The 21,901-nt window shown below is 35.3% G+C and overlaps 1 protein-coding gene across 1 annotated transcript in view; it reads left to right on the forward strand.

Moving 5' to 3' along the window:
- LRBA (LPS-responsive vesicle trafficking, beach and anchor containing) overlaps window positions 1-21,901 on the forward strand; it is a 785,611-nt gene that overhangs the window by 592,504 nt on the left and 171,206 nt on the right. Inside the window, exons 45-46 of the mRNA XM_011956584.1 lie at window positions 18,425-18,565; window positions 19,586-19,705. Coding sequence (XP_011811974.1) covers window positions 18,425-18,565; window positions 19,586-19,705 — 261 coding nt within the window. The remainder of the gene's footprint in view (window positions 1-18,424; window positions 18,566-19,585; window positions 19,706-21,901) is intronic.

Below are 21,901 nucleotides of genomic sequence, written 5' to 3' on the forward strand. Positions count from 1 at the left end.
TCATCTCATTCCAATTAAAACGGCTTATGTCAAAAGACAAGCAATACCAAATGCTGGTAAGCTTGTGAAGAGAAGAGAACTCTTGTACACTGTTGGTAGGAACATAAATTAGTACAACCATTGTGGAGAACAATTCTGAAGCTTCTCAAAAAACTAAAAATAGAGCTGCCATATGATCCAACAATTCCACTTCTAGATATATACCATGGAGAAGGAAAATCAGTGTATCAAAAAGGTATCTACACTCCCAGGTTTATTGGCAGCACTGTTCACAATAACCAAGATTTGGAAGCAACCTAAGTATCCATCAACAGATGAATGAATAAAGAAAATATGGTCCTTATACACAATGGGGTACTATTCAGCCATAAAAATAATGAGATCCTGTCATTTGCAACAACATGGATAGAACTGGAGGTCATTATGCTAAGTGAAATAAACCATGCACAGAAAGACAAACATCACATGTTCTCATTTATTTGTAGGGATCTAAAAATCAAAACCATTGAACTAGTGGAGATAGAGAGTAGAAGGATGGTTTCCAGAGGCTGGGAAGGGTGGTGGGGGATAGGGTATAGGTAAGAACGATTAATGGGTAGCAAAAAAAATTAGCAAGATAGAATAAGACCTAATATTTGATAGCACAACAGGGTGACTATAGTCAAAAATAACGTAATTGTAGAATTTAAAATAACTAAAAGTGTAATTTCATTGTTTGTAACACAAGGGATAAGTGCTTGAAAGGATAGACACCTGATTTTACATGGGATTATTATGCATTGCTCACCTATAGCAAAACATCTTGGGTACCCCATAAATATATACACAAACTACCTATAAAAATTAAAATTAAAAATTAAAAAACACCAAACATCAAAAAAATTAAGAAGAAGAAATAAAAGTTTTTGGATGGAACTGGAAGCCATTATCCTAAGTGAAGTAACTCAGGAATGGAAAACCAAAAACCACATGTTATTACTTGTAAGCTGGAGCTAAGCTATGGGTATGCAAAGACATACAGAGTGGTATAATGGACATTGGAGACTTAGAAGGGAGAAGGCTGAGGGGGAAGGTGAGGGACGAAAAATCACCTATGGTACACTCTTTGGGTGACAAGTATACTAAAAGCCCAGACTTCACTACTATATAACTCATGCACGTAACCAAAAGCTACTTGTACCCCCAAAGCTATTGAAATTTTAAAAATTTTAAAAAAGAAAAATAAAAGTTTTGATTAGGCCAGTAAATTGGGAAAGTTATAGATATAGTGTGACCTATCTCAGTAAATTATTTTAATATCTGAGTGTTACCTGTCTGAAATACAGACAAGGTAATTAATAGTCATTAGTAACATTAATAACTGTTCAAATCATCGTACAATCCTATTGTTTAATTTTTTTAAAAACTTGAGATATTGCCCTCTTTACGGCATCTTTTTAGAATTCTGTCCCAGGTTCTGACTTGTTTAACAGTTTCACTAATGTAACAAATTGACCATATAGCTTACCTTACACAAATTAAAATACAAATTTTTGAGGCCGGACGCGGTGGCTCACGCCTGTAATCCCAGCACTTTGGGAGGCCGAGGTGGGTGGATCACGAGGTCAGGAGATCAAGACCATCCTGGCCAACATGGTGAAACCCTGTCTCTACTAAAAAAACAGAAATTAGCTGGATGTGGTGGTGCGTGCCTGTAATCCCAGCTACTCGGGAGGCCGAGGCAGAAGAATAGCTTGAACCAGGGAGTCGGAGGTTGCGGTGAACAGAGATCACGCTCTACCTTCCAGTCTGGGTGACAGAGCGAGACTCTGTCTCAAAAAAAGAAAAAAAAAAACCTTTTGAATCATTTTGATTGAAACATTCACATGAAATATTCAAGTGAAATATGAAGGACTAATATGAAATCTTACATTTAGGGTTGAATTTTTCATACAGAATTCTTATATTAAGGTTGAATTTTTCATACAGGGAAAGGTAGAAAAGAGGTTGAGGATGAGTCAGTGTTCAATGGATAACACTTGCTGGTGTCTTATTGGTAGAAAGGAAGATGAAGGTGTGCCAGTTGTTCCCAACCTGTGAGCTCTGGTCACTTGAGGGGACTGTGGGTTTGTTGCAAGAGTTTGTTGTACACTGTGAATAGACAGTATACATGTATATATATTAGAGACTGTCTTACAGGACAAAGTTGGAAGCTGCTGATTTAGATTATGTAATTGACTATCTATTTTGACGCAATGTGTTAATGGCTTTTCTAAAAACAACTTGGAACAAACAGAATTATTACTGCTCTTCTGTACTGTGGCTGCTAATGCTACTTATTTTTGTCTAGAATGTATTATAGGTTCGTGGTAAGAGTTCAGGTTCTTTTTTTGTGTGTAGAAGTCCAATTCTTCTAACACCATTTGTTGGAAAGACTTTTTCTCTGGAGATGTCCTGGCATCTTTGTTGGAAATCAATTGGCCATATATGTGTAGGTCTATTTCTAGACTTTCTGTTCTACACAATCAATCAGTATATCCTTATATCAGTACCACAGTCTTGAGTACTGTGGTTTTATAGTAAATCATGTAATAAAGTCTTGTGAACCCTCCAGCTTTATTCTTCTTTTAAAAAACTGTTTGACTGTCCTAGCCTTTTTTCTTCTTGAGAATGTACCTGTTAATTTATAATGTTTAAAAAGCCTTCTAGATTTTTTTATTAGGATTGAATTGAATCTGTAGAACATTTGGGGTAAAAATAATGTACTAACAATATTGAATGTTCCAATTCATTAATATAATGTCTTTTCCATTTATTTAGTCCTTCTTTAGTTTCTCTCAAATGTTCCATAGCTTTTAGCATACAATTCTTACACATATCTTGTTAATTTAACCTTCAAAAATTCATGTTTTTAATCCTGTTATAAAATGTTTAATTCTAATTGTTTGTTGCTAGTATGTAGAAATACAACTGAATTTTGTAAATTGACCTTGTCTTCTGCATCCTTGCTAAACTCAATTATTATTACTAGCAGCCTTTTTGTAGACTTTTTGGGACTTTCTACATAAATGGCATTGTGAAATGAAGACTTACTGTGCTATATAATGTTAACAAATATTGAGAGTGCCTCGTCTTTAGTGTTAGGGGAAAAGCATTCAGTCTTTCGCCATCAAGTATAATATTAGCTATAGGCTTTTCTGTAGATGCTTCTATTAGGTTAAGTTCCCTTGTCTTTTTTTTTGAGACAGAGTGTTGCTCTGTTGCCCAGGCTGGAGTGCAGTGGCGCAGTCTTGGCTCACTGTAACCTCCACATCCTGGGTTCAAGCGATTCTCCTGCCTCAGCCTCCTGAGTAGCTGGGACTACAGATGCCTGCCACCACAGATGGTGACTAATTTTTGTATTTTCTGTAGAGACGGGGTTTCACCATGCTGGCCAGGATGGTCTCCATCTCCTGACCTTGTGATCCACCTGCCTCAGCCTCCCAAAGAAGTTCCCTTCTATAACTAGTTTGTTGAGAGTCTTCATCATAATTGGGTATTGAATTTTATCAAATTCCTTTTCTGAAGATGATTGCATTTTCTTTTTTAGTTGGGTAGTATAGTGAATTACACTGGCTGATTGTGTAGTGTTTCCTTCCTGTGATAAACCAGATTGTGACATATTATCCTTTTAATAAATGGCTGGAACACATTTGCAAATATTTTCTTAAGACTTTTGCATATGTATTCCCAAAGGATTTTGGCCTGTAATGTTGTTGAGTTTTGGCATCAAGGTAATGCTTACATGACAAAATGAGTTTTGAAGTTGTTTCTTCCTCTTCTGTTTCCTGGAAAAGATGATACACAATCATTATTTCACCCTTAAGTGTTTGGTAGAGCTCATGAGTGAAGCCATTTACACCAAGAGTTTTGTTTCTGGAAAGGTTTTTTGTAAAACGTTGAATTCAGTTTCCTTAACAGATAAAGGGCTATTCAGGTTATCTTTTTGTTAATGAGTTTTGGTAGTTTGCATCTTTCACAAAATTTGTTTATTTCATCTCAGTTGTCCCTTCCTTCATTCTTGATACTGGTATTTATTTCTTTTTCTCCCTCTGGATCAGTCTGGCTAGAGATTTTATTTATTTTTCTATTGCTTTTTCTGTTTTCAATTCCTGTGATCTTTGCTTTCCATACTATATTTTTTCTATATGATTTAGATTTAATTTATCTGTTTAGTATCTTAAGGTGGAAACGTTAAACTATTTAAGGACTTTTTTTAATGTAAGCAGTTAGCACTACAAATTTTTCTCAAAGCACTAATTTAGCTGGTTCCAACACATTTTTATATATTGTTTTTATTTTCAGCCCTTTTAAATATTTTCTCATTTCTCTTGTAAATTTCTTTTTCACCCATGGATTATTTAGAAGTATGTTGTTTAGTTACCACCTATTTGGGGATTTGTCAGGTGTCTTTCTTGTGTTTATTTCTAGTTTAATTCCATTGTGGTTGAGGAACATACTCTGTATGATTTCAGTTCTTTTCAGTTAGTGAGAATTTGTTCGATGGCTCAGAATATGGTCTACCTTGATTAATGCTCCGTGTGCATTTGGAAATAGTGCATATTCTTTAGTTAAGTATTGTTTTGTAAATATCAATTAGGTCAAATTGGTTGATGATGTCGTTGTTCATGTCTTCTGTATTCTTACTAATTTCTACTTGTTCTGTTGAATCCTGAAAGAAGACTGTTGAAGTCTCCAAGTATAAGTTAGATTTGTCTGTATTTTCGTTCAGTTCTGTTAGTTTTTCTGTTGTTTTGTTGTGTTTTTGAGGCAGAGTCTTGTCCTGTCACTCAGGCTGGAATGCAATGTGCCATCTTGGCTCATTGCAACCTCCGCCTCCTGGTTTCAAGCAATTCTCATGCCTCAGCCTCCCAAGTAGCTAGGATTACAGGCATGTGCCACCATACTCAGCTAATTGTATTTTCAGTAGAGACAGGGTTTCGCCATGTTGGCCAGGCTGGTCTCGAACTCCTGGCCTCAAGTGGTTTGTCTGCCTTGGCCTCCCAAAATGCTAGGATTACAGGTGTAAGCCAACCCACCTCACCAAAGTTCTGTTAGTTTTTATTTTATGTATTTTCCACGTTTATTTTTGGGTACATGATATGGGTTGAATTTTGTTTCCAAAAAGATGTGTTAAAGTCCTAACCTCCTGGTACCTATGGATGTGACCTTATTCATAAATAGGGTCTTTGACCATGTAATCAAGTTAAGATGAGGTCATTAGGGTGGGCCCAAATCCAATATGACTGGTGTTCTTGTATGAAAACATCATATAAAGACAGACATACAGGGAGAGAACACTATATGTTGATGGAAGCAGATATTAGAGTTGTGTTGCTGCAAGCCAAGGAACAGCTGGGCCTACCAGAACCTGGAACAGGCAAGAAAGATTCTCCTCTAGAGGCTTCAAAGAGAGCATGAACCTGTTAACAACTTGATTTCAGAATTCTAGCCTCCAGAAATGTGAGACAATAAGTTTATATTGTTTTAAGCCACCTAGTTTGTGATGTTTTGTTATACGAGCCCTAGGAAACTAATACAGTGCATACACTCTTCAAATTGTTATGTTTTCTTGATAAAATAATTCATTTTTCATTATGCAATGTCCTTCTTTATATTTAGTAATATTTCATGTTCTGAAATCTACTTTTTCTGATGTTAATATCCCATGAGGGCATTATTTTATTACTTGCAGCATTTTTTTTCTATTATTTTAAGAAGCCTGTCTATGGCTTTATATTTAACATTTTTTTTATGGACAGCATATAATAGAACCTTGCTTTCATGCCCAATCAGACAATCTCTGCATTTTAATTGGGGTGTTGAGGTCATTTACATTTAATGTAATTTTTTATATGATTGGCTTAAATCTACCTTCTTGCTGGTTTTTATTCTACATATCAGTTCTTTGTACTTTGTACTTTATGTGCTTCTTTTAGATTATTTTTATGATTCTATTTTATCTGAGATAGGAGAACAGTAGAGGCTGGGATATGAATAAGATTTTATGCCCAGGGAAGTATATGCTTCTTCTTATGTCACGTAGTTAGTGTGGGGAGTTCAGTCAGTCTGGTCAACAGATCAGCTTAGTTAGGTTTGTTATTCTTATTACTACCTTAAAATACAGTACAAACTTCAGATTCCTCTGTAAGAATTTGGCGTGGGTGGTGGATGTCTTTTCTCACTCTTCTTGCTCTACTCTCTAGCTGACCCTCTATGCCTGTGCCACAGAGCCATTTTTCTATGTACTTTTCTGGTTTTTTTTTCCAGAAGTAGATTGCTGTTGTTGGTAACTCAGTTCCAGGCTTGTTGGGGGGTAGATAGGGTAGCTCCTCAGTTCTCCTGATTCATCCTCATTCTTAAGTAGATCCCATTTAAATGGTCGTCAGGGATGGACCTTCTCAGTGTTCTTGCGTCTACCCCTCATGGCCTCCACAGGAAAGAATTTCCTATCCTTCTTCCAGTAGTAGCAGACCTCTTCTTTGCATCAGTGCAGGACATGTCTTCCTGAAAGGGCTTTTGCTTTTACCCTACTCCAGAAGCAGTGGATCTTTGCCTGGGTCCTAGGGGTGGTACACAGGGTTTTCTATCCCTCTTCCTGCAGTAGATTAGTTTTGCTCCCACTCTTTCCCCATGTGCAAGTTGATATACGCTTAGTCCCTGGGATGAGAGTTTGGTGTTCCTCTCCCATCAGCTTAAGGATTTTGATTCCTATAAGAGAAAGATTAGGGGAATGAGATTGTGTTTTGTTGCCATTCCCAGTAACTGTCAATCATATCCTGTGTGCCTGTGTCACCTAGAGAGTCCCTCCCTGGTTTTCTACCTTGCCTCAGTCATATTCTCTCTCATGAGCCACCTATAGAAAGGCCCATGGAAAAGAGCTTACAAGTGCATGCAAACTCCCTTGTGTTTCTATGTTGATCTGTTCACCCAACATTGGTATTTAGACCTTCTTGATAAATAATTTTAGCAGATTCTTCTTTCCTGCCTTTTCTTTTTTTCTTTTTTTTAAGACACAGTTTCACTCTTGTCACTCAGACTGGAGTACAAGGGCATGATCTTGGCTCACCACAACCTCTGCCCTCTGGGTTCAAGTAATTTTCCTGCCTCAGCCTCCCGAGTAGCTGTTATTACAGGTGCCCTCCACCATGCCTGGCTAATTTTTATATTTTTAGTAGAGACGGGATTTCACCATGTTGGCCAGGCTGGTCTCAAACTCCTGACCTCTGGTGATCCACCCGCCTCGGCCTCCCAAAGTGCTGGGATTACAGGCATGAGCTACCACGCATGGCCTTCTTCTTACCTACTTTTATGTTGACTACCTCTTCCTGCCATGTTTTGCCAAAATTATAGCAGTTTGTAAGAGGCCTGTAACTTTTTGGAATTTACTTCATTTGGTTGTCTTTTACCTCAGCTCTCTGATTAGTACAAAAGTGATTATCATCTTATAGTGTTTTTATTGTTGTTAAAATGAGAGCAACATTCCTTGATACTTGCTACATTTTTATATGAAAGTAGAACTGTGTTATTCTTTGTGGTACTGAAATTGCCACGACTTTGTCCAGTGATGTCTCTTTAAGAAGGGTATTATGTCCCTTAGATGCAATCCCATTGATATTTGACAAATCCTTTGCCTTCTGGTACGACAAGTTGTCTGTCCCAGGCTGTTTTGTATATTTTCTGCCCCAGAATTAGAATCAACAATTTCTTTAAGGACCTCTGGTTCCTTTTAATAGGAAATGGTCAACTTAGCTAGCTTTTTCAATATGAAATTACCCATTTTGGATACATGGTTAATGGACTTCTTAGGCTTTTCTTTCTATGAGTTGTCTAGTGCGTTCTTTGACATCCACATGTTGTTAAATCACTTTTTTAAAGGAGCTTCTTAAATTATGTCAAATTTGAATGTTTTAAAAAAGGTGCTCCATTTGGGAAAAGGAGTGTGGATGGTGGAACCATAGTTTTCCCATCTATTACCAGAATGAGGTAGTTTATAAAACTTTATATTGTATTTTATAAGTGATTGTAATCTCAATATTGATCTCAAAATTTGAAGAAATACCCTATATTTACCTTATGAATTAATTTCATTTCCTCTTCATGTGGTATCTTGAGGTTCTCCAGAGAAACAGAACCAATAGGAGATATCTATATATCTGTATCCAAAAAGAGATTTATTATGAGAAATTGGCTGATGTGATTAGGGAGGCTGAGAAGTCCCACAGTCTGCCATCTGCAGGCTGGAGACCCTGGAAAGCTGGTTGTGTAATTCATTGCAGGTCTAAAGGCCTGAGAACCAAGGGAGCTGATGGTGTAAATCCCAGACTGACAACAGGAAAAGATGAGATGAGCTGTCTCAGCTTCAGCAGTGAGATAGGAAAAAACAGGCAAATTCCTCCTTTCTCTGCATTTTGTTCTATTCAGATCCTCAACAGATCGGATGATGCCCACCCACACTGGAGAAGGAAATCTATACTGAGTCCACCAGTTTAAAGGCTAATCTCACCTGGAAGCATCCTCATAGACATACCGAGAAATAACGCTTAATCTGTGCACCCTGTGCCCCAGTCAAGTTGACACCTAAAATTAATTATTTCATATGATTTGTGTTACATAAGGTTATTTTTTTTCCAGTTGATAGTAACTTATAAGTTGAACAGAGGATTTTTGTTATATTTTTATGCTTACATTTTATTTCTTTTTGTTTTAAATCGTAGCGGGGCAGCCCAAAACCTGTCCAGCTATTGCAGGTGCAGTGGTTTCTAAATCCGAGCTTCGCTGACTTATTTCTAGTCCCTCATAAATATTGATTATCACTGTACTACAATTAAATGACTACATTTAATCCCCCACCCCACCAAGTAGATCAGATATATAGTTGTAGAGGGAAAAGTACAATAAAATTTTCATTTTAAAAAGGGTAAAATGTAAGTTCTCTATGTTGATGACTATCCCAACATATCGTCTTGCACAAGAAAATAAGGTAAATTTTAGATAGCACTTTTGAATCTCATCGGCCTTTATTTTTTGACTGATTTCTCCAGCAATGGAGCAAGGTTTTTGGTCAGCAATCTGGCTGCTCCAGTTTTATTCAACTAGTGGATTTTGCTTACCTTGAGAGCGGCACTGGGGAGGAATGTACAGGGGCTGGACTATTTTAGCAGGGTCTGCTTTTTGATATAAGGGCTTCATTTTGGGGATCGTCTTAGAGGTTGAATACCACTGACCTTCCTTGCTAGGACTGGACTTTTTCTAGGACTACAACTGCAATGTAACTGCCTGTCAGGCCTCACATTGCTAATAATCAACTCCAAAAGTGTTATCAACATTTGCCAGCTCTTATGTATGACCCATGGCTATTCTTAAGTCATGAGAATTATTAGAGTCTCTTCTGTTGCACTTATGGAATCATTAGAGATTATCTTCTTAAATTGATTCCAGTTGCCCTGTTTCTTCTGAAAGCTACCACATAGGCTCGTTTACATTTGCCAAACAATATTTTATCTCCTTGTTTGATATTTGAAGTCCACTATAGTTTTAAAATGCCTTACAACTCAGATGTCTGCCTGTCTCTGTGTTCTTTAACATAATTTTTAAAATCAATCTCTCTTCATTCATTTCCCCCCTACGCTTCCTGGCCTCAGATAACCACCAGTCTAACTCTTCATCTTTATGAGATCCACTTTTTTTTAGCTCCAAAATATGAGTGAGAATATGTGATATTTATCTTTCTGTGCTTGGCTTATTTCACTTAACATAATGCCTCTAGTTCCATCCATACCTTATATATTGACATCTTTAACTTATCCTACTTTGTGTCTAATTTTTTTTTTTTTTTGAGACGGAGTCTCGCTCTGTCGCCCAGGCTGGAGTGCAGTGGCCGGATCTCAGCTCACTGCAAGCTCCGCCTCCCGGGTTCACGCCATTCTCCTGCCTCAGCCTCCGGAATAGCTGGGACTACAGGCGCCCGCCACCTCGCCCGGCTAGCTTTTTGTATTTTTTAGTAGAGACGGGGTTTCACCGTGTTAGCCAGGATGGCCTCGATCTCCTGACTTCGTGATCCGCCCGTCTCGGCCTCCCAAAGTGCTGGGATTACAGGCTTGAGCCACCGTGCCCGGCTGTGTCTAATTTTTGTATTAAGATTTAGTATTTTTCCAGCCCAAGGTGGTGGCTCATGGCTGTAATCCCAGCACTTTGGAAGGCTGAGGAGGGAGTATTGCTTGAGACCAGGAGTTCAAGGCCAGCCTGGGTCTACAAAAAACTAAAACAATTATGTCGGTGTGGTAGCATGTGCCTGTAGTCCTAGCTGCTTAGGAGGCTGAGGCAGAAGGATCGTTTGAGCCTAGGAGTTCGAGGCTGCAGTGAGCTATGGCTACATCACTGCATGTGAGCCTGGGTAACAGAGTGAGAGCCTGTCTCTAAATAAATAAACATACTTTTAAAAAGATTTACTATTTTCCCCAAAAGCAGTTTATTAGTCTAAAACAGAATAAAATAACTATTTTTACTAATCTTTATGGATTTGGAATCCTCCTTGCTTTTTATAATCATGATATTTTGTTGTGCTTCACATGCATATCGTTGAAATATTTAGTGCCATTAGCCCAGGCTTAAGCTAAACAATAAGCACACAGTTTTTCCCAACTCAGCGTTGAACAAAACAACATATATATACACACACACACACAGAGAGAGAGAGAGAGTGTTAGTTTCTGAAATTAGAACTAGTTTTATTATATTCCGATGACTTTCAAAGCAAATAGAAAATGAGTTTCAAAAGCTGAATGTTTCTCAAGTAGTTCCCAATTTTGTTTTATGTCTCTGGTTTATAGAAGCTAGCAGAACATTAGTATGTGTACTACTAATGACGTGTCTTAAAAGTGTATAGATTTATTTGATTTTAATGGCCTTAACTGGTTTGTTAAGTGGGCAGGTGAATATATCTGCAAATGCATAGATTTTGTTATATCTGCATTCTTTATCATTTTCATAATAACTTAAAACATGTTTATTAATTATCCTTGGATTTTTTGGACTGTTTATTGGGTTGTTATAGGCATTTAGCTCAGCAGTGGCATTGGAGTAATAGATTATTTTTAACAGTTTATGTGACTTTCTCAAAATGAGATAAACACCTATAGAAAAATTACTTAATACTTACTGTGTAGCTGAATAATATAGAACTATGAAGACATCACTAGTAAATCTATCAGTGCAAGCATTTGAAATGATTTAGTTTCTACATAGGTACAATAAGTAAAATGGAATACTTTCTTTTTCCCAAGATGTGTTTGTTAAATTGAAGTGGTGTAGTGAGTATATATCTAATGCCACTCGCAAGAAAGTGTGTTTTCAAGGGATTAAAAAGTGTTCTGGTACTTGAAAACAAAAGTGCTTATTTGTTAGCTCTAAAAGCCACAGTGGTGTGCTGATGAAATTTTTTCTTGACAGTATTAAATAAAATCTAGAGCATGTGAGGATAAGTGCCAAACCATTTCAGCTGTATATAGCATATAACGAAATACCCTAAAAGCCAAGGTTGAGTGAAAATGCTGATCAGGCTGCTTGTTATACTTGTCATTTAGATAAAAGAGCTGCTACAATTGAAACAAAGTAGTTGCTGCACCCCCTGACAGTGGCAATGTTGCTGAAATGACAGACACTATTTATTTATTTATTTATTTTCTTCACTAGAGTAGTTGGAGAGGAAGACAGGTGATGGAGACACTGGGAATCAAATTCATTGGCTTCTCTAAAAAGCCTCAGCAACACAGAAAATTAAGGGCTCTCATTTGGGTTCACAGAAAAGATAGAAAAGAAAAAATAGAAAAGTTAAAAGGAATATAAGGCAATAAACTTTGGTGACAGCATTTACCTTTTTTGTTTACTTTTTTTAAAAAAACTGTATTTGCCAAGCATGTTTTTGATGTCCCCAAGATAAAATATGCTTTTTTAAAATTCATTTTGACGCCTTCTTCTAAGGTAATATCCACAGACATTATATAGGTAGGGATAAAAACTTTAATAGTATTTTTTCAAAAGAGCATTTAATCTGAAGCTCCCATGAAAGGATTCTAATGGCCTTGTAGAGGCAGCGTACCAGTTCACACAACCCAAATCACTCTGGGATTTGCTAGTCAGTTTGGTTGGAGGTGGCTTTTAATCTTGTTGCTGCCACTGGCTTGTAACCAACCACTGATAGTCGTTTACTTTCTCCCGAACTGTTTTTTTCACCTGCAAACTGGGGATGCTAATTGGTCTGTGTATTAAGAGTTGTTGTAAAGATAATGAGATGATTTATGTAAGATTTGTAGAACCTTTGCTTATATTCAGCAAATAGTAGCACTGTCATCAGATAAAATGGCACCTTTGACATGTATATCATAGTTTTTTCCTGGAGTCTTCTCAAACCAAATCATTATTCCCTAATCAAGAATGACTATCTTTTATGATGTAACATTTCCTGATAGCGTGTCCTCTTTTATTCTCTGAATTTGAAATTTGTTTAATCTATTAACATATATCAGATGCTTGATGATATTCTGTCCTTTAACCTGACATTTTTATAGCATAGAAGAACATTGAGTTCAGCCATCTTGTATTCTATTCCTTGCTAGTTTTTTTCCCTTACTTTGCAGTGGTTTTCTTTCGTTTCCTGTGGCCTAGCCTACTTTTAGGGAAGAATGAAATAACATATAACTTCTAATTGCACACACCTTCTTCAGTACTGCAAGGAAGGCTTTACCTGTCATCACAAAATTAAAGAATGTTTCTGATTTCCCTGTCATATCAAATGAAGATTATATTGGCAGATGGCTTTCAGCCAGTCATCAGGATCCTAAGCAGGGTTGCAAAGTAGTCCTACTCTTTTGCCTCCCCTTCCTAAGCTTCTTTTCACGTTTGACATGTTTTCTTCACTCTTCTGTTTACCCACAAAATGTATCTTGATGAAATATTATGCTTTAGCATTTTCAAGCACCTTATTTCTTAGTATTTTGGTTTAGAGTTACCTTTTTTCCCTTTTCTTTAACCCCAGTCTTCTCTGCTTCTCATCTCCAAATGTTGGAATTCAGTGGTTTTCCAAAGAAAGCCTTTACAGAAAGGTGTGAAAAACTCCTTGAGACTTTTGGGTTTTAAAAGAGAAGTTAGCTAACACAGTCAAATCTCTGCTTTATAAAAAATTTGAGACTTCTTGCCAATTTCCCAGAACTTTCTTACCTTCAATAACTGTACGTATAGTCCAGTAGTTTGGAATTTCACTTCTGAAAGGTTGATATAAATTGTAATCATTCATACATAAATTTCAAAAGGAAAGAAGGAATTATAGTTATGGTAATAACCGCATTAATAGCAGCTACACTTGTTAGTTTCTTTTTGTTTGTTTGTTTTTGTTTTTGTCAGGAGCGCTTCTAAGTGCTTTACTTACATTGGCCTTTAAATCAACCTGTTAAGTAAAGAAATATTTGAAAAATTGAGATTACAGCAAATTTTCAAAATTAGGAAAACCAACTTGTAATACATTAGTTTTAAATACATAACATGGCCCAGAGAAGGGCTTTTGAGTACTAGGTTTGAGTCTTCTAGATTTATGTTGATTTTGAGTTAGATAATTCATTTCTTTATTATTAAAATAGGAATATCTAGATTACCTATTTATTATGAGAATGTATAATAATGTTTAATAAATTACAAAATGTAAGCTGGAGGTATTATTCTTAATTAGATAACTTCAGGTAAGAGTTCCTAAAATTTTAATAAAGAAAGAAAAAACAGGTACCTTTTCTTTTTACAGCTAACTTTTATTAATAATTAGACCAAAGTCTGTTATGTGCTTTTAAAGGAGTCTGTTAATTCAAACTGTTTGTTTTTAAATAATGTAGTAGGAGATGATTATAAGTAGCCTGATATTTCTTACGCTTTTCATAGTAAAATTTGGAGGCCCATGGATTTTTGAAAAGTAATTTTGTTTTGATTATGTTCTTAAGGTAGTAAAATTCATTGATGGGGACTACTGTGTACTCTTAGGCTTCTTACAGATCATCCACAGTACTACATGTTCTTATCCTGCTTTGTCTTTAGAGGATTGTGATGTTTAATCACAGTCTTTCCTAATAGACACCACTAATTTCATCAGGCTTACTTAGTGCCTTTTTTATTAAATATTCTTCATCAAATAACCTGAAAAAAAATTATTATCATTATTATTATGTACCAGGCACTGAACAGATCACTTTATATGCAGGGATTTTGTTAACTAGTGAAGTTACTTCTCAAAGAAGGTAACAAAAAATGTTTTTTTAATTGCAGTCTTCTTACAAAATTAATTTTTAAAGTTTTATTTTATATATCCTTTTTTGAAAGATAACATTACTGTCTCATAAGCAGAGTACTTATCATTCTACTACAGATGTCAACTTTGCTGTTTGTGAAATTATTAAAATATCCTAAATATGTGATTTTTAGCTATTCATATTATTTTCAGGAGTTTTCGTTTTCTTTAATTTGTCTTTTCCCACTTTAATCTAAGTTTTTATTTCTGTTTTTTGTTTTGTTTGAGACAGGGTCTCACTCTGTCACCCAGGCTGAGTACAGTGGCACGATTACAGCTCACTGCAGCCTCAACCTCCTGGATTCAAGCGATCCTCCCAAGTAGCTGGGACTACAGGCGCACACCACCATGTCCATCTGATTTCTGATTTTTTGTAGAGACAGGATCTCACCATTTTGCCCAGGCTGGTCTCAAATTCCTGGGCTCAAGTTATTCTCCTGCTTCAGCCTGCCAAAATGCTGAGGTTACAGACAGAGCCATTGCGCCTGTCTTTTATTTACATTTTTAACATAATATTTTGTTGTTAGACCTAATACTCTAACTTTCAAGTTATTCTATTCTATTTTACTTAAACCTGTTTTTCATTGTATTGTGATTGAGATTTTTTCTTAGTCTGTAGAGTTAAGAAAACCTTCTATAATTCTATTTATTTGTTAGCTTTTTATAGTGTTTAAAATTATTTTTCTGTATTCTAGAGCTATTTGTGTTTACCTGGAATTATACCACTTTTATACTCTCTAATCAATATTGATTTTTACTGATTTTTTAAAAGAAATTATGACCATTTTTAATGGCCAGTATTTTGAGTCACTTTCCTTTAAAATCTTGCTTTTTAAGAAAAATACTTTGTCAGGCTTGTTAAATTGTACACTAAGCTCTATGTAGGATGATGGTGCTAGCATCTTCCCGAACTGACTTATAATTTTGACTCTTAATATACTATATAAGTAAGAGGATTCATCAGCATTTACTTTTCGTTCTTTTGCAGAGATGAATAAACATCTTGAAATGCTGATTTAGACAATGTTTTAAAAATGCTTTGATGCACTTTGGTATATGACTGACTCTTGCTTAGTTAAATGTTTTGCAGCATTATAACATAGTTGAATTCAGCTCATCTTTTAAAGCAGTTGTCAGAAAAATATGGGCCAGCATGGTAGAATGTATTAGCTCAATACATTGTCTCCATTTTATTATGAAGCTGCTGAGGAAGCTGTGATATACAGCACTGTCATTACAGATCTATTGTTAGGATGGTTCCACAGTCTTCTTTGCACTGCCATTAATTTATAGCAGTAAACAATATGTAGCCTTCCAACTGCAGCAAAGCAGAATCTTTTAATGAGGTGGATGTTATTACCACAATAAATCAGTGCTTTCGCGTAATGTATAATTCAATGTGTGTATTCCCACTATAACTTCTCTGAGTAAGCTGATAGTGTATCATTGTCATTGCACAGCTCCACTGGTCTTTTTTTTTTTTTTTTTTTTTTAACTTTCTTTTATTTGGGGACTTCTTTTTTATATGCTTGCAAATAAATGTGGTATGTCTTGATAGCTGTCCTATAGCAGGCTTCAGAAACCAACTGTAACAATAACAGCCAAAATCAATACTGTGGGTTCTACCAATATGGATCTCTGCAAGATGCCATTTTTTTTCAGATGCTAGTGAAATCAATCCTAATTGGTTTAGCATTATATTCAAGAAACGTGATTCTATAACTATTGATTTTGGGGTTTATTCATTTGGAGAGTAATAAAAATAGGAGCAGATAAAGTGAATACTTAATATGCTGCAGAACCATACAAAAGGAGCATTGATTCTATTTTTAATTCATATTTGTCTTCTAGTGATTTTATTTCTTCTCTCTTTTCTATGGCTCATTCTTTAGGGGCAGCAACTAAAATACATTTAAAGGCATTTCAAATTGGTTTTGTAACAAAGAAAGAATCCTTGGAGTCAGCTCCATTCTTAACTGGCACATATTTAGTAAGTCAGATATGATTCTTTTGTACAGAAACTAATGCTTTAAAAGATAGCATTTAAATTAGTTTACTGTGAAACTGACTTAAAATAGTAATTAAAGATTTTTAAAATTTTGCTTGTAAAGGAAAACGTGCCTTAAAATATGATAATATTTATTAAAACCAAGCTATTGAAAGAGAGTGATGCCAAAGATAGTTTTGAAAAAATAATTAATTTAATAGAGATAACCAAAATGATAAATTTAAGATGTTGCTTAAAATTATATAGCATGAAAAGCAGTTTAAAAACTGGTCTGAACATTGCTTCGTTTTCAATAAAATATTTCTCAATGCATCCATTTTAAACCAATTATTTTTGATTTATTTATTTTAACATTTTCTCTACAAATAATCAGATATTTTCTTTCTCTTATAAATAAGGAGTGGTTAACTAATAGGTGTTCATAAATTATATAAGGCAAAAGACTGTTGTGTATCTTTTTTAAAATAAAGACTTATTTATTTATTTATTTATTTATTTGCTTGTTTGTTTATTTAGAGACAGGATAGGGACTCCCTCCATCTCCCAGGCTGGAGTACAGTGGCATGATCATAGTTCACCGTAGAGTTTAAGGTGCCTGGGCTCATGTAATCCTCCTCCCTCAGCCTCCTGAGTAGCTGGGACTACAGGGACATGCCACTATGCCCAGCTGATTTTGAAAATTTTTTCTAGAAACAAGGTCTCACTGTGTTGCACTCCTGGACTCAAGCGATCTCCCACGTCGACCTCCCAAAGCACTGGGATTATAGGTGTGAACCACTGTACCTGGCCTCTGTATCTTATTAAGAGAAGTAATCTTATATATCATCTCTTTTTCAGTGAATGGGTACTTAAACATTTTCAATAAAGAATAGAGATTTTCTAGAGATCAGAATGTTTTTTTGAGAATGAATTGGTACTTAAAGCAGTTGATCTTAACATTTTTTGAGCCTTAGTCTCCTTTGAGACTCTCAAGCATATTCTCTGTGTCTTCATAAGGAAATGTACATGCATAGGCATGATCACACAGAATTTTGCCTGCTATTTAATGGAGTTCATGTATTAACTAAATGGCAACAGCAGTAGCAACAATAAAGATACAGGTACCAACTAACATTTATTAAGCTTTTTCTTATGCTAAGCAATTTGCTAAAGGCAATTATTTAATTCAAATTCTTTTACCCAAATTCTAAAAGATTATCTTAAAAACCATAGTTAGCATTCATTGAATGTTGTCAGACATAGTTTGTTGGACTTTAATGTACCTACTCATTTTTATCTTTCAAAACAACCTTCTGAATGAGTATTATTATCATTCTAGTGAGCTCAGGGTTTTGACCATGTTGCTGTGTTGCTCTGGGACCTCTGCTGTAAAGTATTATTTTCCAGTATAAGTTCATAATCTGTCTACTATTCTTTTTTTTAACTATATATATATATAGTTCATGCAGGCATATTTTTATCCTCTGGTTAAAGTATATACATATATATGTGTGTGTGTGTGTGTCCTATATAGATATATAGGCGTATTTTTATCCTTTGTTTTCACTCACACTAGTAGAAATTTCTAGTTATATCTTAACCCTATTTTCTCACAATTTCTTTCTTGTACTCCATCTTACCTGTCTCCCAGTTTTGTTTCATCCTCTTCTAAGAACCCATTATAAGTCAGTCCTTCAGCTTTAAGATTCTGTTTCTGGTTGTTGCTTCTAATTAACTAAATGAGGTTTTATAGGTGCTTTCCAAAGTGTTGTATATCTGATATTTCACTTCATGTAATTGTCTTTATGTGATGCTTGTTATGGGTTGATTAAACACCTATGTTCCACTAAAACTAGACTTACAGAGAAATGATAGGTTCATCCATTCACTTACTTATATGTTGTGTTTAACTTGTGTTGAAAAAAATTGCTTTTCTTTTTACTCCCAAAATGATACTGTGTTGCAGCTTAAATAGTATATATTTTTAAAATTCACTTTTATACCTACCAGTAGGATATCATCACAAGACAGGAAGATGTGAAGGATGATTACATTCATGTATTCTTTGTTTTCCCCCTGCCTACTGGCAGCCAATAGGAGCTCTGAACCCAAAAAGAGCAGCATTCTTCGCAGAACGTTATGAATCGTGGGAAGACGATCAAGTTCCAAAGTTTCACTATGGTACTCATTACTCAACTGCAAGTTTTGTTCTTGCATGGCTGCTAAGAATAGTAAGTTCAATTTGAATAATACACCATGACTAAATAAATTCAGTGTTGTGAAGGATATGCAAAAATTAGAACTCATCAGCATCTTTTTTTTTGAATACTAAAAAAGTCAGTTTAAATGATGGAAGTTCTAATTATAAATATCTCTGTATCTCGTTTGGCTTGTATTGCCTTAAAAATGTTTCATCTGGAGTTGTATGAATTTTTTTTCTTAAATTTGCCCCTTCAGATGGTTGCTATCTTACCAGATTCCAAATTGTAGCATAAATTCTTTTAAAATGCAGTCTATTAAAATAAGAACTAAGTAAGTTGTTACTAACACAGACATGTATTTATATATTTTGGAAAGTTGCCCCAAATGGAATAAGGTAAGTTTGTTGCTAAAACTAAGGCTGTCGTGTATTGATAATATATTGGTTAAACAAGAAATGTTTCTGTGAAATTGAAAGGTGATTCATCTACTAGAAAGCAATGTCTTTGGGAAAGCATTAGCAGCACATCATTAATTAAAGCTTGTTAGAAGGATACAGGCAGACATAAATCCTAGAAGTAATTTATAGTGCTTAGCTAATTTCAAGCAATTATCCACTAATATGTGTTTAAGTGTTCTTTAACTAAGAGGAGGCTTTTAAATCATCCAAACATTTTTCTTTTCTTAATCATAAATTAAATATTGAGCCATAACAGTAGGAAAACTACATGCTGGACTATTCTCTGTACTATGAAGAAAATACATCTAATTTATGTATGCATGATATTAATAAATTATTCTTGGAAAGGAAGGCTACCTGAAGAAAATGTTGCAAATACCAAATTTTTGAAATATTTAGAAATATTTCTTTTGAGGGAAAAATAACTTGAGAACATTAATGTAATAATTTATATGTAATTCTCATTATATGCCTAGTTTATATTACTAGCTAGTACCTATTAGTCATTAAAATATTTAGTTCTAAGGATTTATAAAAACCACATTTTTATGCATGAGGGAACCTATGGATTTTTTTAATTGCTATTTTTTAGGAACCTTTTACAACTTATTTCCTAAATTTGCAAGGAGGCAAATTTGATCATGCAGATCGAACTTTTTCATCAATTTCCAGAGCTTGGCGAAACAGTCAGCGTGATACATCTGATATTAAGGTACAGAAATGTTTTGTTTTGTTGTTGTTATTGCCAATGCATTACTTATTGAATGAATGTTGAAAATTTTCTCTGCTGCCATGCAAACCTATTTACTAAAGATAAATCTCAGAAGATAAGTCCTTAATTGAATGGCCAAGAATTATAGCATTTCTCTCTCTGTCTGTCTCTTGTCTTTCCCTGTGAGTTTTTGTAGTTGTTGTTTTGTTTTTGTTTGTTTGGAGACAGAGTCTTGCTCTGTCCTTCAGGCTGGAGTGCAATGGCGCGATCTCGGCTCACTGCCACCTCCGCCTCCAGCGTTCAAGCAATTCTCCTGCCTCAGCCTCCCGAGTAGCTGGGATTACAGGCGTCTGCCATAATGCATGGCTAGTTTTTTGTATTTTTTTAGTAGAGACGGGGTTTCACCATGTTGACCAGACTGGTCTGGAACTCCTGACCTCAAGTGATCTGCCTGCCTCAGCCTCCCAAAGTGTTGGGATTGCAGGCGTGAGCCACTGCGCCCGACCTCTCCCTGTAAGTTCTAAATGACTGTCTCTCTTCTATCAGAATCTCTCCCTCCTCGCTCTCTGTCTTTTGTTGTAGAGTGTTTTTTCCCCCTCTTTCTCTTTAGAATCTTTCTGTTGAAGGGATAATATGGTAGGTAGTGTGGATGTAAGGCATGTAAGGCACCATGCATAATGGGATTCTGAACTTTTTTATTTGGAAACAAGGTCTCACTTTGTCCCTCAGGCTGAAAGTGCAGTGGCGCAATTGCAATTCACTGTAGCCTCAACCTCGACCTTCCAGGCTCGAGTGATCCTCCTGCCTCAGCCTCCTGAGTAGCTGGGACCACAGGCATGTACCACCATACTAGGCTAATTTGTTATTTTTTGTAAAGATGGGGTCTCCCTATGTTGCCCAGGCTGGTCTTGAACTGTTTTAAGCGATCTTCCTGCCTCAGCCACCCGAAGTGCTGAGATTACAGGTGTGAGCCACTGTGCCTGGCTGGAATTCCAAACTCAGTGAATAAAATTACTATAGTCTGAAAAATACCATGAGAAAAATCTCAGACATAGATACTTAGATATCCTATGTACCTGTTCTTAAAATAATTGTGTTTTGCCTGCCGCTGGTTCTAAACGCATACCTGACTTTGCTTAGTAAAGGATTCCATTATTAATAAAGCAAAATAAGAGTTATTCTATCTATATGCATGAAAGATCAAAGGATCAAAAACTTTGCACAGTAGCTAATATAATCCTTACTAGAATTTTGCTTCTACCCACAGAAATACAGTCTTTTTTTTTTTTTTTTTTTTTTTTTTTTTTTACATAGTGTCTTTTTCTGCAAGGTATACTGTGTTAGATCTATTAAGTATAATGAGATATCCCTATGGTTTTGAAGTTCCTTATAATTCCATAGAGAAATATGACATATATAAATAATTATACCATATGGGAGAAAATAAGTGCCAGATGAGGAATATTGGAGTCCAAAAGAAGAAAAGTTCTACTAATGTGTATGTTACTATAGAGTGCTTAAAAATTTTTTCAGTATAATGATAATTGCATCTTGCTTTTAGGTATAATACTTTCAAGTCTACAGAATGTATTCACATCTTACTGTAGAGTACATTGCTTGTGTGAAAGATACTTTATTAAAGAAGATTCTATTGTATGCAAAAATAATCTTTTATTGGGACATCTACAGGGGTTTTGATCTCACAAATAATATACTCTGATACACTCTTGAAAATTATATATCATATTCTTTAAAAATCACCAGTAAATAGTTTTGAACTAGATGTGTAGATAAAAATAAATGAGAGTAGTTAACAGATTTAATAATTTTGTTAAATTTTACCTCTAATCTCAAAGCTGTTTAATTACTTATATAACTCTTTTGAGAAATAATAAGAGAAATGAAAATATTGATAAGCCTGACATTTTGTTATGAAATTGAAGACTTATGTGTGGGGTTTTTTTCTTTCCAAATTCCTTGATTTGTTAAGCATCTCATGACCAAATTTTAACCTCATACCTACGTTTGCTACTAGAAATATAAACAAAAATGAAGTCATGAATTTGAGGATTGTTTTTTCCTGCTTTATGATAGCAATAGTAGATATCTTCAGCTTTCTGCCTCCATCTGTACTAGACATTCCTGTTCATTGCTTTGATGGACAGGAGGTACATATGATAGATGCTAGTAGTTTTG

This window comes from Colobus angolensis, unplaced genomic scaffold, assembly GCF_000951035.1.
Source record: "Colobus angolensis palliatus isolate OR3802 unplaced genomic scaffold, Cang.pa_1.0 Scaffold111, whole genome shotgun sequence".
Taxonomy (NCBI): Eukaryota; Metazoa; Chordata; class Mammalia; order Primates; family Cercopithecidae; genus Colobus; species Colobus angolensis.